We start from the raw sequence: 12,579 nt of genomic DNA, 5'->3' as shown, positions 1-12,579 counted from the left end.
GATTTCAGAATGACCAAAACAAAATTTGAAATGCTTTTGATTGGTCTGCTGGTTTGTCAACATATCCAAACACATCCACTGCTTTTAGCAGCGTATCGAGAGATGTTTTCGGTAAATGTATTTCTATCATGTGCGTTTTTTTAAGATAAAAATTGAATCTGAATTTTTAATGCACATATTTAGAAATTATTTGCATCTTGGAGTTTCTATCCAGGTTTTTTTTTATATGATACCCCAAAATGCTCAAAAAAAATAGTTGAATGGAAACTTTTTTTTTTTATCCATATTGTCGAGACCTGAACAGGCGACTTAAAAAGTGGCCTTTATATATAGTGTTTGTATGACTGCTGATAATAAGTTCTACTTAGTTCTACTATGACATTTAAGCTGCTTTTATAAACATGCCTTAGAAAAAAACATTACTGGTGTGCATCTTGAGACAAAACGATGGCACTGACATATTTTGAGATATGGCAGTACAAGTTTCTTTCATTTAAAACAGCTTAAACATGCATTTGGTCTTGGACTAGGCTTAAACCTGGTCTGTGAAACCGGGGGTTGATACACAGCTCTGATCTGCAGAAAAACGCTCTGTACTATGAATGAATGGGTATAAATGTGTGTTTACCTAGTAAAGATGTCAGTTGATATAGTTTCCAGGTACTGTAACGCATCTGTGATCTGATGGACAGCCTCTTCCCTCCTCAGGTCAGGCTGGATGAGCGGTACAGAGTACACCTGTCCCTCCAGGTAACGTTTCTGTGTCATCCTACACATAGATAAAGATACACACAAACAAATCCTTTTATCGGTGTATAAATATGTCCCTGAGCCACACTTTAAGCGCTAAAACATTACAATGATTCAAACATTGTACAGTAGATAAATTGAAAGGGCATACAGTAGGCCTATATAATAGAGTGTTATATTTCGCCATGGTAGAAGCTAAATTAATGTTTTGTTTTATGGATAATATGTTACATATCTGTGACCTAATACGCTGCACAGGATTTCCTACTAAAGTTGGTAACCCACAATACCATTTGTTGCAATGGACACTGGATGGAAATGCAAATTTAATATCCTCTGGGATTTATGTTTTTGCCCCCTTTCATCAAAGTTACATGGGTCACGTATCTAGATCCAATCTAGAGGACTCTAATCTAGTCCAGCAACATGAAACTTTGATCCAGCCTTATAAACAAACCCAGAGGCTTAACCAAATGACAATCACATGATGACTCGCACACGGGGTTGTTGGATAAAGTAGAACAAGCAGTGTTATGGTGTATGTCGCAATGCAAACCCATTAATAAGAAAGTATAATAGCAATATGACAATTATCTGAGAAAAAATATACAAAAAAAAAAACACAGCTGATGTTGACGATGATTCTAATTAATCAACACAACGCAATCATTCTGCTATCTCCGGCACAGCAGCAAGAAACGTAAAGGTAAGCCTATACGATGTCTATGAAATATTGCTATAAATAAATGGAAGTAGAAGGGAACACCGTACCTGACCATTTATATTCCAAAGGCACAAACGTTCAGAAGCTTGAAGGCGCTCGGAGTCTGTCAGGATCAAAACTTCCGCACTCGGGGATCACGTGACGCCTGACGTCGGCGCGTAACTACCGGTAACTACAGGGAAAACGTAAAATATAATAGTAATAATAAAAACTATTAATAAAAACAGTTTACAGTTTGTACACATATCAGTATGTTAGGATTAAAACCAAAAAGTTCAGTAAATGTAAATTAAAATATTAATAATTTATGTATAGCAGGGGTCCCCAATCTCAGTCGGAGAGCCACCCTGCACAGTTTAGCTCCAACCCCAATCAAACACATCATTGCCGTTATTAGGTATTGATTCCCTTGATGTATAGTATGGACCAAATTACTCAAAATGACATAATTAAATAAATATTTAAAATGTTTAAATAAAACAGCAATTAAATGTACCAGTTTATTCTGAAATAATTAAATAATTTATTAAATAATTTATTAAATAATGTATTTATTAATTTAATAATTAAATAATTAATTGAATTAAATATTAATTAAATAAATACTATAAATAGATAAATAAATGTATCTATTTATTTTGTAAAATTACATGAAATTGTTAAATATATTTCACAATTAGCCTACCTCTTCCCCAGACACTATTGTTATGTTTAAAAATCTTTTTTTTTTTATTATTATTATTTAATGTGCTTTTTAAAAAAAGACGTTTTTCATAAATATATGCTGCATTTACGAATGACGCGTATTTGCCGAATCATATATTTCCAAAGCACGATTTTCCCAAAGATTTTTTTCATAATAATAGGACATTTCACAAATGCCAATCAACAGCCAGTGAGCGGTGCTTGGCGCTGATTGGATAATCCTTTTAGATTGATTACTTTTTTATGTCTGGGTCTGTCGAGTGACAAGGGAAAATAGGGGAATTAATTAGAAATTAAAGCTGCGAGCAGCGATGACGGGCCCAAGCCGGGGGCACCGCCACCCCGGTGGCATCAGTTTAACTGTGCACAGCAGGCAATAGGCATTTAATATGGGAAAAAATAAATAAAGGGGCTATGTCAAAGTCAATTGAATTCACCTCATTAACTGCAGCAACTGGTGCTGCTATGACCAGGAACCACAACACTCACATCTCTGAGATCAATTACATTTTATTCTTTAATTTTATGTCAGATGATGTCAAATGTCAATTTCAAATGAGTGCAGAATACTGTCCAAATGCTGAAGTTGTATTATCCTTACACTTCTCTTAAAAATAAATTAAGCCAAATCACAGAGACCGCAACAATGATTTTAATATCAGTGTCAGGGAAGAGTAATATGCGTGCATATAATTTATGGAAGTTTATTATAAACAGCCACTTTAATAAGATCATGTGAAATTTACTTTTTTTATCCATTTGAATTCTATCAATAAATAATTAGTTTAAAGAGGTGTCATACGTGATCTTTGCAAACACAGCACATGACCTTCTTTAAAGCCCATGTTATAGAAAACAATTAAAAGTATTGGGACATCACTTTCAATTATGTGCAAATATATTTTTTGCAGCTCAAAATTTTGTAAGTTCAGAAGACCAGTATTTAATTAAAGATATAATATATGTTTTAGTTTTTTACTTATTTTTCACAATAAAGTGATAGATATTTGTGATAGCCTATGATATGAAAGGGTTAAATTATGAAAACACAAGAGAAAAGGTGACACACACACAGAGTGAGAGAGACCCCCTCCACACACACACACACACACACACACACACACACACACACACACACACACACACATAGAGTGATCCTGAGAGTGAGGGGGGAGGGGAATGACAGACACAAAATCTAAACAGTGAGAGAACATTGTTTTTATTTCACTGTCTGAAAACACGTTTTTGCAATAACAACAATAGTTTTATCTTCAAAACAGTGTTCCCTAGGACATATCCAACCTGGTTACTAAATAAGGCTACACTTCCAACTTCTGGTTATTCTATATACCGGTAGCTCATTGGTTATCATTTTTGTCCTTAAACATTAATCTTCTCATTTTTAAGCTACACACACCAATTACTTTTTGTTGAAAAAGACAATTAAATGTGTTTTTTCCTTTGTTAGTAATTTTTTTTAAATATTTATATGTTTTATTAATAATTATTTGTATTAACACAATTATTTAACTAATTATATAAAACAATATTGTCAATGCCCTACAAATAAACTGGTTTTATACATTAATTTATTTATTCAAACCCAGAATAATATGTTTAATCCTTTAATGCAGGCCAAAGCACAGCATTGAGAGGTAATCTTTTTAGCGCACACGCACACACACAAACACACACACACACACACACACACACACACACACACACACACACACACACACACACACACACACACACACACACACACGTCTGGTTCACTATCTTTCTGGGGACTCATAGACGTAATGGTTTTTATGCTTTACAAACCATATATTCTGTCCTCCTGCCCCTACCCCTAAACCTACCAATTTCACAAAACTTTCTGCATTTTTACATTTTCAAAATAACTCATTCTGTATGATTTATAAGCTTTTGTACCCATTGGGACCTCAATTTAGGCCCCTACAGTGACATGTGTCCCCATGAGTCTGTGTGCATTCAGGTTGAAGTCCCCACCAGGCTAGAACAACACACACACACACACACACACACACACACACACACACACACACACACACACACACACACACACACACACACACACACACACACACACACACACACACACACACAGTAGTAATGCTGAAGTATGCTGCAGGCAACTCAAATCAGCTCAGCCCATCCCCCCATCCACAACACCCCCCTTCACCCCCCCGCCCCTGCCCCTCACACACACACACACACACACACACACACACACACACACACACACACACACACTCATGTCTGGTTCACTATCTTTTTCTGGGGACTCACCATAGATGTAATGGTTTTTATGCTGTACAAACCATATATTCTGTCCTCATACACTGCTCCTACCCCTAAACCTACCCATCACACAACTTTCTGCATTTTCACATTTTCAAAGTAACTCATTCTGTTTGATTTATAAGCTTTTGTACCCATTGGGAAGTCCCCATGAGTCTGTGTGCATTCAGGTTTAAGTCCCCACCAGGCTAGAAAACCATTCACACACACACACAGAGGTAAGGTTTTTTTGCTTGAAAACCTATACAATATTGCCCTCTATTGGACATTTAAGGGAGAGCATAAGTGTTGGAAAAAAAAAAAAAAAAAAAAAACGTGTGCTATATAGAATAACCAGCAGGTGGGAGTATAGCCTTATTTATGAACCAGGCACTTGTGTTCTTATTTTGTGTTTTTTAGGCTTTTGCTACGGGAACACCGTTTGAGATATCCAATAACCGTTCGCATTTTAGCATCTTCTGTATATTTACTTCATGTTGTCCGAGTTTGGAGGAGATTGAATGAATCGCTTTTGAGGAGAAGGAAAAACTCAGAGCTCGCTTTGCCACTTCTTGTTATCTTCCAACCAAATTATCTGACTTCCTGTTGGTCAGAGCTAATGACTGTAAATTAGAAAGTTGTCCGGCTCAAAATGTACAATATATATACCGAGTTTGGTGAATGTAGATAAAACTAACCCCCCCACTTTGGACAAAAGTGACACACTTCCTGCTGCCAGTTGGTGGCGCTATAACTTTGACTCACAAAAGTCATATCCATGTGATCGGCCTCTTACAACGAACACACAGCTGAAGTTTCATCAAAATGAATTAATGTATGCAAAAGTTATAACACACTTCCTGTTTCCCTTTTCTCGCCATAAATTTGTCTCTTCGCCACGGCCAAACCGTTCGAGGTATCAAAAAGTTGCTCGCAATTTGGCATCCTCAGTGTCTTGACTTCATGCTGACCGAGTTTGGTGCTGATCGGGTGAATCGTCTAGGAGGAGTATCGCAAATTCCAGAGCATGCTTTTTCCGAACAACCCATAATAGCTCACTTCCTGTTGGGCGAAGCTTATGACTATGAGTGCGGAAGTTGTTTGGCCCGATGAGATCTATAAGTGTACCGAGTTTCATACATGTACGTGCAAGTGTGTTTAATATATAGACCCAGTTTTTCAAGGGGGCGCTGTTGAGCCCCCCTGCCACGCCCGGGGCAAAGGCCTCTGCCCGACCCTGTTGGCCGCGCATTCCGATGCGTGTGCAAAGTTTCAAGAGTTTTCGAGCATGGGAAAGGCCCCAAAAATGCCCAAAAGGCGAAAAGATAATAATAATAATAATAATAATCCTTAGAAGAACAATAGGGCTCTTCGCCCTTTCAGGGCTTGGGCCCTAATTAATATGGCGGTAGGAATTGATCAAGATAAAAACGCACATACTTAGGCTACTTAGCCACAGTTCTCATAGTTTTCAGGTTTTTAGAAAATTCAATAGAGTCAAAATACATTTTCAGTCACAAATAAAAACCTCTTTTTGAAAAAGCACATTAAATAATGGAGAAAAAAAATCGATTTTTAAACATAACAATAGTGTGCGTGGAAGAGGTAAGCTAATTGTGAAATATATTAAACAATTTCATGAAGGCTAATTTTACAAAATAAATAGATACATTTATTTATTTAATTAATATTTAATTGAATTAATTATTTAATTGTTTTTTATTATTTCAGAATAAACTGGTGCATTTAATTGTTGTTTTATTGAATTCATTATTAATTTAATTATTTCATTTTGATTAATTTGATCCTCTATAATCAATAGACACTTATTTGTTTTGTATTCCATGTAGGCTTTCTATTTTTATTATTAGTTGCATTGACGCTTTATTATAATAAGTGAGCAACAAGTTAATACACTCTGATAGGGAAAAAGAACATCCATTCGGTAACTAGGCAACAGAAATCTAATTTTGTAACAAAACAATACGACTCATTTAAAATAAACATAGCTTTTCTGTAGTTAGGGTTGTTATTTTAAGGAGCCATGTCGAGGCAGTTAATTAAGATGATTCTTTGTTAGCAACAAATCGAAATGAAGTGAGAAAATTAACAAAAACGAAATGATAAAAAAGTAGATCTTTATTTCTTATTGTAATGAGACTCAATAAAATAAACTCAGTTTTTTTTGTTGTTTTTTATTGATGCTCAGAACAATACACACATTATAACAACAACAACAAAAGAAACAATAATAGGATAAAATAAACTCTGTTATTGCGCCTCATTGCGTGCCCCCTGACGTCACTCGCGAACCCGGCCACGCCCCCTTCAAGCCTGTGTTTTGACATCCTCGCATCAGCAGCACTCCGCGCATCCCCTCATGCGCGCTCTGGACACGGATGTGGAGGCGGAGGAGGGGGGGTCTCGCTCGCTCTCTCTCTCTCTCTCTCTCTCTCTCTCTCTCTCTCTCTCTCTCTCTCTCTCTCTCTCTCTCTCTCTCTCTCTCTCCCCGTTCAGCCATTTAAATACCAACCCGTACATCAGGGGTAGCCTACTGACACAGTGACACCCCGGTTGGACCGCATCATTGCTCGGCTTTTTCAAGAGGACCGTCGCACGGGAGACTCACCGGGATGTCAAGCCTCCTGGAGAACCCTCTGCAGGCGGTGCTTTATCTGAAGGAGCTCACCGCCATCGTGCAGAATCAACAGAGTCTTATCCAAACCCAGCGATACCGGATAGACATACTTGAGCGCCGGCTGGAGGATCTAGCGGTTGAGAATCGGCAGCTACGGGACTCCAGCAGCCATCATCGGCATCCTCCGCGCTATCATCCGCCTCCGCCCCCCCGTACCTCCAGCCTGCCCCGAACCAGCAGAGCCGGGACGCCCCCAGTTCAAACTCAGCAGCAGCAGCAGCATTCCCCTCTGGACATGCAGCTTGTGCCTGCTGGACCCAGCAATGCCAGCCCGGACTCTGCTGATGAAGATGATGATGAAGCTCAGAACCCCTGCTGTAGGTCCCTGGTCCCACAGACACCTGCCACCTTGTGCCGAGCTGTGGGACTCCCACGGGCATCTGAGTGAGTTCTCATAACATATAGTTTTATCAAATCAGTCTTTCTTTAGGAAAACAAGAGCTCTGTGAGATGTGGAGGCAGATTACATGCGCCAGCAGGATTACATAACAGAGGAATTTCACTATGTAGGCCACAGTGAATATGCAATTGCTCATCAATAATTCAGTGATCATAAAATATAGGATTTGCATTTATAAAACTATTCAACATGCTGTTTTAAAGATCATGTGGGTGTGTAATCTATAACTTCTTTATATGCATGTGAGTTAGTGTGTATGTGTGTGTGTTTGCACTGCTATGTCCAGTCTTGAAATAACCGTACACTCTAAAATGGAAGAAAAATGATTGGAGGTCAGCATTAGTTCAGTACATTCACTCTTTCCAGGGCAAAAGGTCTCAAGAAAGAGGTTTTTAATGCACCTGATTATTTTGCTGCAAGAATACATTTTAAGAAGCACTTTATTGCCAGGGATCTACATACGGACACACACTGATTTATGCGTAAAGTGAAGCTTTAAGTGACATTCCCATAGTGCATGTGAATTTGATCCGCCATCTGGAATCTAATCCACAGTAAGAGAGAGAAGGCTTGAGAGATTGAGTGTGTGTGCGTGTGTGACATCTATTATGACTGCTCATTTGCTTCAGTGCACAACTCAGGCTAGATTTGTAGAGTACTCCCTGTGTGTGTGTGTGTGTGTGTGTGTGTGTGTGTGTGTGTGTGTGTGTGTGTGTGTGTGTGTGTGTGTGTGTTAACCCCACAAGCAAAACTGTAATGATACATTCTGCTCAGATTTGTTTAATGGTAGCATTATAATTTCCTTTAGGGTACAAAACACTTGATCTTGAGTCTAAAAGTGTTACCTTGTTGTGTGTTTATGACTGAATACATGTAGTTGTACTGGAAGTATGAGACACCCATTGCCAATGAGGTTCAGGGCCCAATAATGCTCATGCACGCAGCTCATTAAAGGTAATCTCACATCGCTATCATCGCGTCTGGTTATAGACTGTTGCATCTTTATTAGCGTGTGAAGACAGAATGTTTGGAATAGACACACAAGAATCACCATTCTGCCATCATTTACACACCCTTGTGTCATTTCAAACCTATTTATCTTTCTTTTTTCTTTTGAACAAAAATGTAGCGATGGACTTTTTTTTTTAACCAAGAAAGCAGCTAGGAATTTTACGTGCACAATTGCATTAATAATGAATGTTACATAATAATCACAATAGCAGGACTGCAAGGAAGTGATATGCAAATATGATTATATTAATAGCACTTCACGTTATCATGTTATGCTCGAGTGAAAAGTAAACATATTTGATGTGCTGTCAACAGTGGAGGGCTCAAACAAGACTCATCTTGAGCTTTGAATTCCACTAGGCTCCTTATTTATGAATTTTAAATATTATAAAATGAACAAAAAACAGGAAGGAGTTGAGGATATATTTTTTTAATTGTTTAGCATCAATGAGGCTAGTTCTGATAGATTTGTATACTCAGACTACATTAAATGCAGATTCACTTGCATCAAGGACATGGTTTGTGCCAACCATAATATGCTTTATGCAGTGAATGTCTGGTATTTTGGTTGATATTTCCTGTAGCTCAAGTTGTAGAGCATGGCTGCCAAGGTCATGGGTTTGATTCCAAGGGAATGCATGAACTGATCAAATATATACTTTGAATGCAATGCAAGTTGCTTAGGTTGAAAGAGTTAACCAAATGCACATAAAGGGATAGTTCACCCAAAAAATGAAAATTCTGTCATCATTTACTCCAACCTCAAGTTGTTCCAAACCTAAATTAATTTCTTTCTTCTGCTGAACACAAAATAAGATATTTTGAAGAATACAGGTTATCAAACAGTGGATGGACCACATTGACTTCCATAGTATTTTTGCATATTTATTTCTATAATATTCCAAACCTGTTTGCTTCCGCCACAGAAAATAAAAATAAAAAAGGTACTTTTTATTATTCAGATTTGCATGAAATAAAGTCAGAATTGCGAGTTATAAAGTCAGAATTGCAAGATATAAAGTCGTAATTTCGAGATATAAAGTCAAAGTTGCAGGATATAAAGTCAGAATTGCAAGATATAAAGTCAGAATTGTTCATTTTAAAGTCAAAGTTACGAGATATAAAGTCAAAGTTGCAGGATATAAAGTCAGAATTGCGAGATATAAAGTCAGAATTGCAATATATGAAGTCAAAGTTGCAGGATATAAAGTCAGAATTGTACATTTTAAAGTCAAAGTTGCGAGATAGAAAAGTCAAAGCTGCGAAATATAAAGTCAGAATTGCGAGATAGTCATAATTGCAAGATATAAAGTCAAAGTTGCAAAATATTGTCGTAATTGCGAGATATAAAGTCGTAATTGTGAGATATGAATTCAGAATTGCGAGTTATAAAGTCAAAGTTGAGAGTTATAAAGTCGTAATTGCGAGATATAAAGTCAGAATTGAGAATTATAAAGTCAAAGTTGCGAGATATAACGTCAAAGTTGCGAGATATAACGTCAAAGTTGCGAGATATAGTTGTAATTGCGAGATAAAAAGTCTGAATTGTGAGATAAAGTCATAATTGCAAGATATGTTGTTGTTAGATATAAAGTCAGAATTGCGAGATAAAAAGTCAAAGCTGTGCGGTCAGAGTTGTGAGATATAGTCGTAATTGCGAGATATAAAGTCAGAATTGCGAGATAAAGTCTAAGTTGTGAGATATAAAGTCAGAATTGCGAGATATAAAGTCAGAATTGCGAGATATAAAGTCAGAATTGTGAGATGTAAATTTGCAATTGTGAGATAAAAAGTCAGAATTATTTTTTTAATTGTTTTATTCCGTGGTGGAAACAAGATAAGTTACCCATATTGTTCAAAATATCTTCTTTTGTGTTCAGCAGAAGAAAGAAATTCATCGACTTGAGGGTGAGTGAATAATGACAGAATTTTCATTTTTGGATGAACTATCCCTTTAAGCCCCAATAATCTGGATTCTGAAGCAAAACTAGTTCAGTACCACCACACTAAGCTACAGCAACCACTATAAGTGCTTGACAAAGATAAATGAAGTGTCATGTCAATAATAGTATTTAATTGCAGTAATTTGGATTTGAACATTTACAGGAGTCAGACCGTCTTACACCAGTTCTGCTGTCCAGCGCCAGAGGCCCCAGAGGTAGATTCCATAACCTGCTCCAGGTGAGGATGAGATGACACCTCTCTTCTGATTGGCTTGTTACAGAAGTTACACTTTCTACATGTGCAAAATGTGTAATATGAGCAAGAGTAAGCAGCACTCAGTAGAGAGTGTGAATATAAATGTTTACCACAGCTGTCTTTATTGGTTAAGTATTCCATCTTTTAATGGTAGTGGTTTTCTGTTTTGCGGTCCCTGTTCTCTTGGCCTGAGGCATTCTGGGTGATGGGATTCAAGCTAGCGGAGTGTAAGTGTGTGTGTTTGCGAGAAAGAGAGTTAGTGCATGCTGCAGGTGTAGCTTAACCCTCGTCCGTCCTCTGTCTGATAGACTGGAAAACTCTCGGCATGGATAAGCACCGCCACTCAGGTGGAGAGAATGTGTGTGTGTGTGTGTGTGTGTGATGTGCATGTGCGAATGTGGCAGCTCTGCACTATTTTGGGAACTTCAAACCATCTGAGCTTTGTTGACTGCATATTTTATGCTGCTAACAAAACCAAGTCTTAAAAGCTGTTCTAAAATAAAACCGTGAACATAATCAGTTCCAAACAACACAAAATCTATACGTTTGTGTCCAGATTTGAAGAAATGATGACCTTGTCTTTTCAGCATGATGAAGCCGAAATTTCTCATTATTTGTTTTACCATAACAGAAAACTCTGAATCATATTTTTGTGGTAAACATAAAAGAGCAGCTTTATTTCTGTAGAAAATATATTTTGATGGTTATATTTTCAAGAACCAAGATGCATGTAATCAAAGTGCATTTTGTTTCTTGCTTTACAGTGTAAAAAAAAAATACTGTTAACTGTTAAAAAACTGGATGATATGGTAACCGTAAAAAAAATACTGTGACAGTGGTATTACAGGATGCAGCATAATTTATATCTTATGATTGTATATTTCATTAAGGGATCAACCAACCTACTTAAACTGCTTTTTTACCTCTAAATGTATTAATAATTACCATAATAATACAGGAGCTTTACCAGAAAGCCACATGATGAATCAATTCTTTGTAAGTAGCCTGTCCATAAAACATGGCCAATATTCAAATACTATAGGCAGTGAGCAGGGTCATACACACAAAGACAAAACACCATCAGGGTAACACACGACACTAAAGTGTCAATAAACACGTTAAAGGTGTAGTGTGTAATATTTATGAGGATCAACTGAGAGAAATGCAACATAATATACATAACTATGTTTCAGTGGTGTACAAAGACCTTACATAATGAACCATTATGTTTTTATTACCTTATGAGCCATTTCTATCACACACTGCGCCATTTTGCACCATAATGTTTCTACAGTAGCCATAAACAGACAAACTGCTCTACAGAAGTTTAGCTACTCTCAGCTGTCTCAGACTACGACATCTTTGTCCTGTGTCGGCCACCGTAGCTTCGCTAAGTGCTTCAAAAGGTTGGGGTGCGCGGTTGCAATTTTAGATACAGCTAAAATTTACACACTGCAACTTTAACTAAATAACAGAAAATGTAACAAAACACTGTTACTGACAACAAAAATAAGAAAAAAAATGATTTATGCAAAATATAATCATGTGTGATGTGTCATGTAGAAACTTTTTGAAAATATTACTGTTTTCACTATAAATTCTATGGTATTTCTTAGTAGTTGTTTTAAAAAAACAAACATAAATTTGACAGTAAATAGCCTACAGTAATATACACATGCTGTATATATGTCATTGTTAACCACTGACAATTTTTCACTGCACTCTAAGAAAGAAAAGTCATAAAAATACAGCCAAATGTGCAGCCCAGTGTTAATGTGCAGCAATTTT

At 37.0% G+C, this 12,579-nt stretch overlaps 2 protein-coding genes across 3 annotated transcripts in view; one reads left to right on the top strand and one right to left on the bottom strand.

The window, feature by feature from the left end:
* Positions 1-7,129, bottom strand: part of wash1 (WAS protein family homolog 1) — a 21,106-nt gene extending 13,977 nt beyond the window's left edge. The window contains exons 1-3 of the mRNA XM_067420011.1: positions 7,113-7,129; positions 1,522-1,636; positions 629-769 (exon numbers count right to left, since the gene is read on the bottom strand). Coding sequence (XP_067276112.1) covers positions 629-769; positions 1,522-1,529 — 149 coding nt within the window. The 5' untranslated portion in view covers positions 1,530-1,636; positions 7,113-7,129. The remainder of the gene's footprint in view (positions 1-628; positions 770-1,521; positions 1,637-7,112) is intronic.
* The window catches only part of iqsec3b (IQ motif and Sec7 domain ArfGEF 3b), a 26,209-nt gene continuing 20,313 nt past the window's right edge, over positions 6,684-12,579 (top strand). The window contains exons 1-2 of one of the 2 annotated variants that reach the window (XM_067420007.1): positions 6,684-7,565; positions 10,699-10,773. In XM_067420007.1, the coding sequence (XP_067276108.1) occupies positions 7,117-7,565; positions 10,699-10,773 (524 nt within the window). In that variant the 5' untranslated portion in view covers positions 6,684-7,116. The remainder of the gene's footprint in view (positions 7,566-10,698; positions 10,774-12,579) is intronic. The other variant, XM_067420006.1, reaches the window with a different exon arrangement.

Source organism: Pseudorasbora parva, chromosome 16 (genome assembly GCF_024679245.1).
Source record: "Pseudorasbora parva isolate DD20220531a chromosome 16, ASM2467924v1, whole genome shotgun sequence".
NCBI lineage: Eukaryota > Metazoa > Chordata > Actinopteri > Cypriniformes > Gobionidae > Pseudorasbora > Pseudorasbora parva.
Note: the sequence above shows the minus strand (reverse complement) of the source record. Positions and strands in the feature narration are given on the sequence as shown.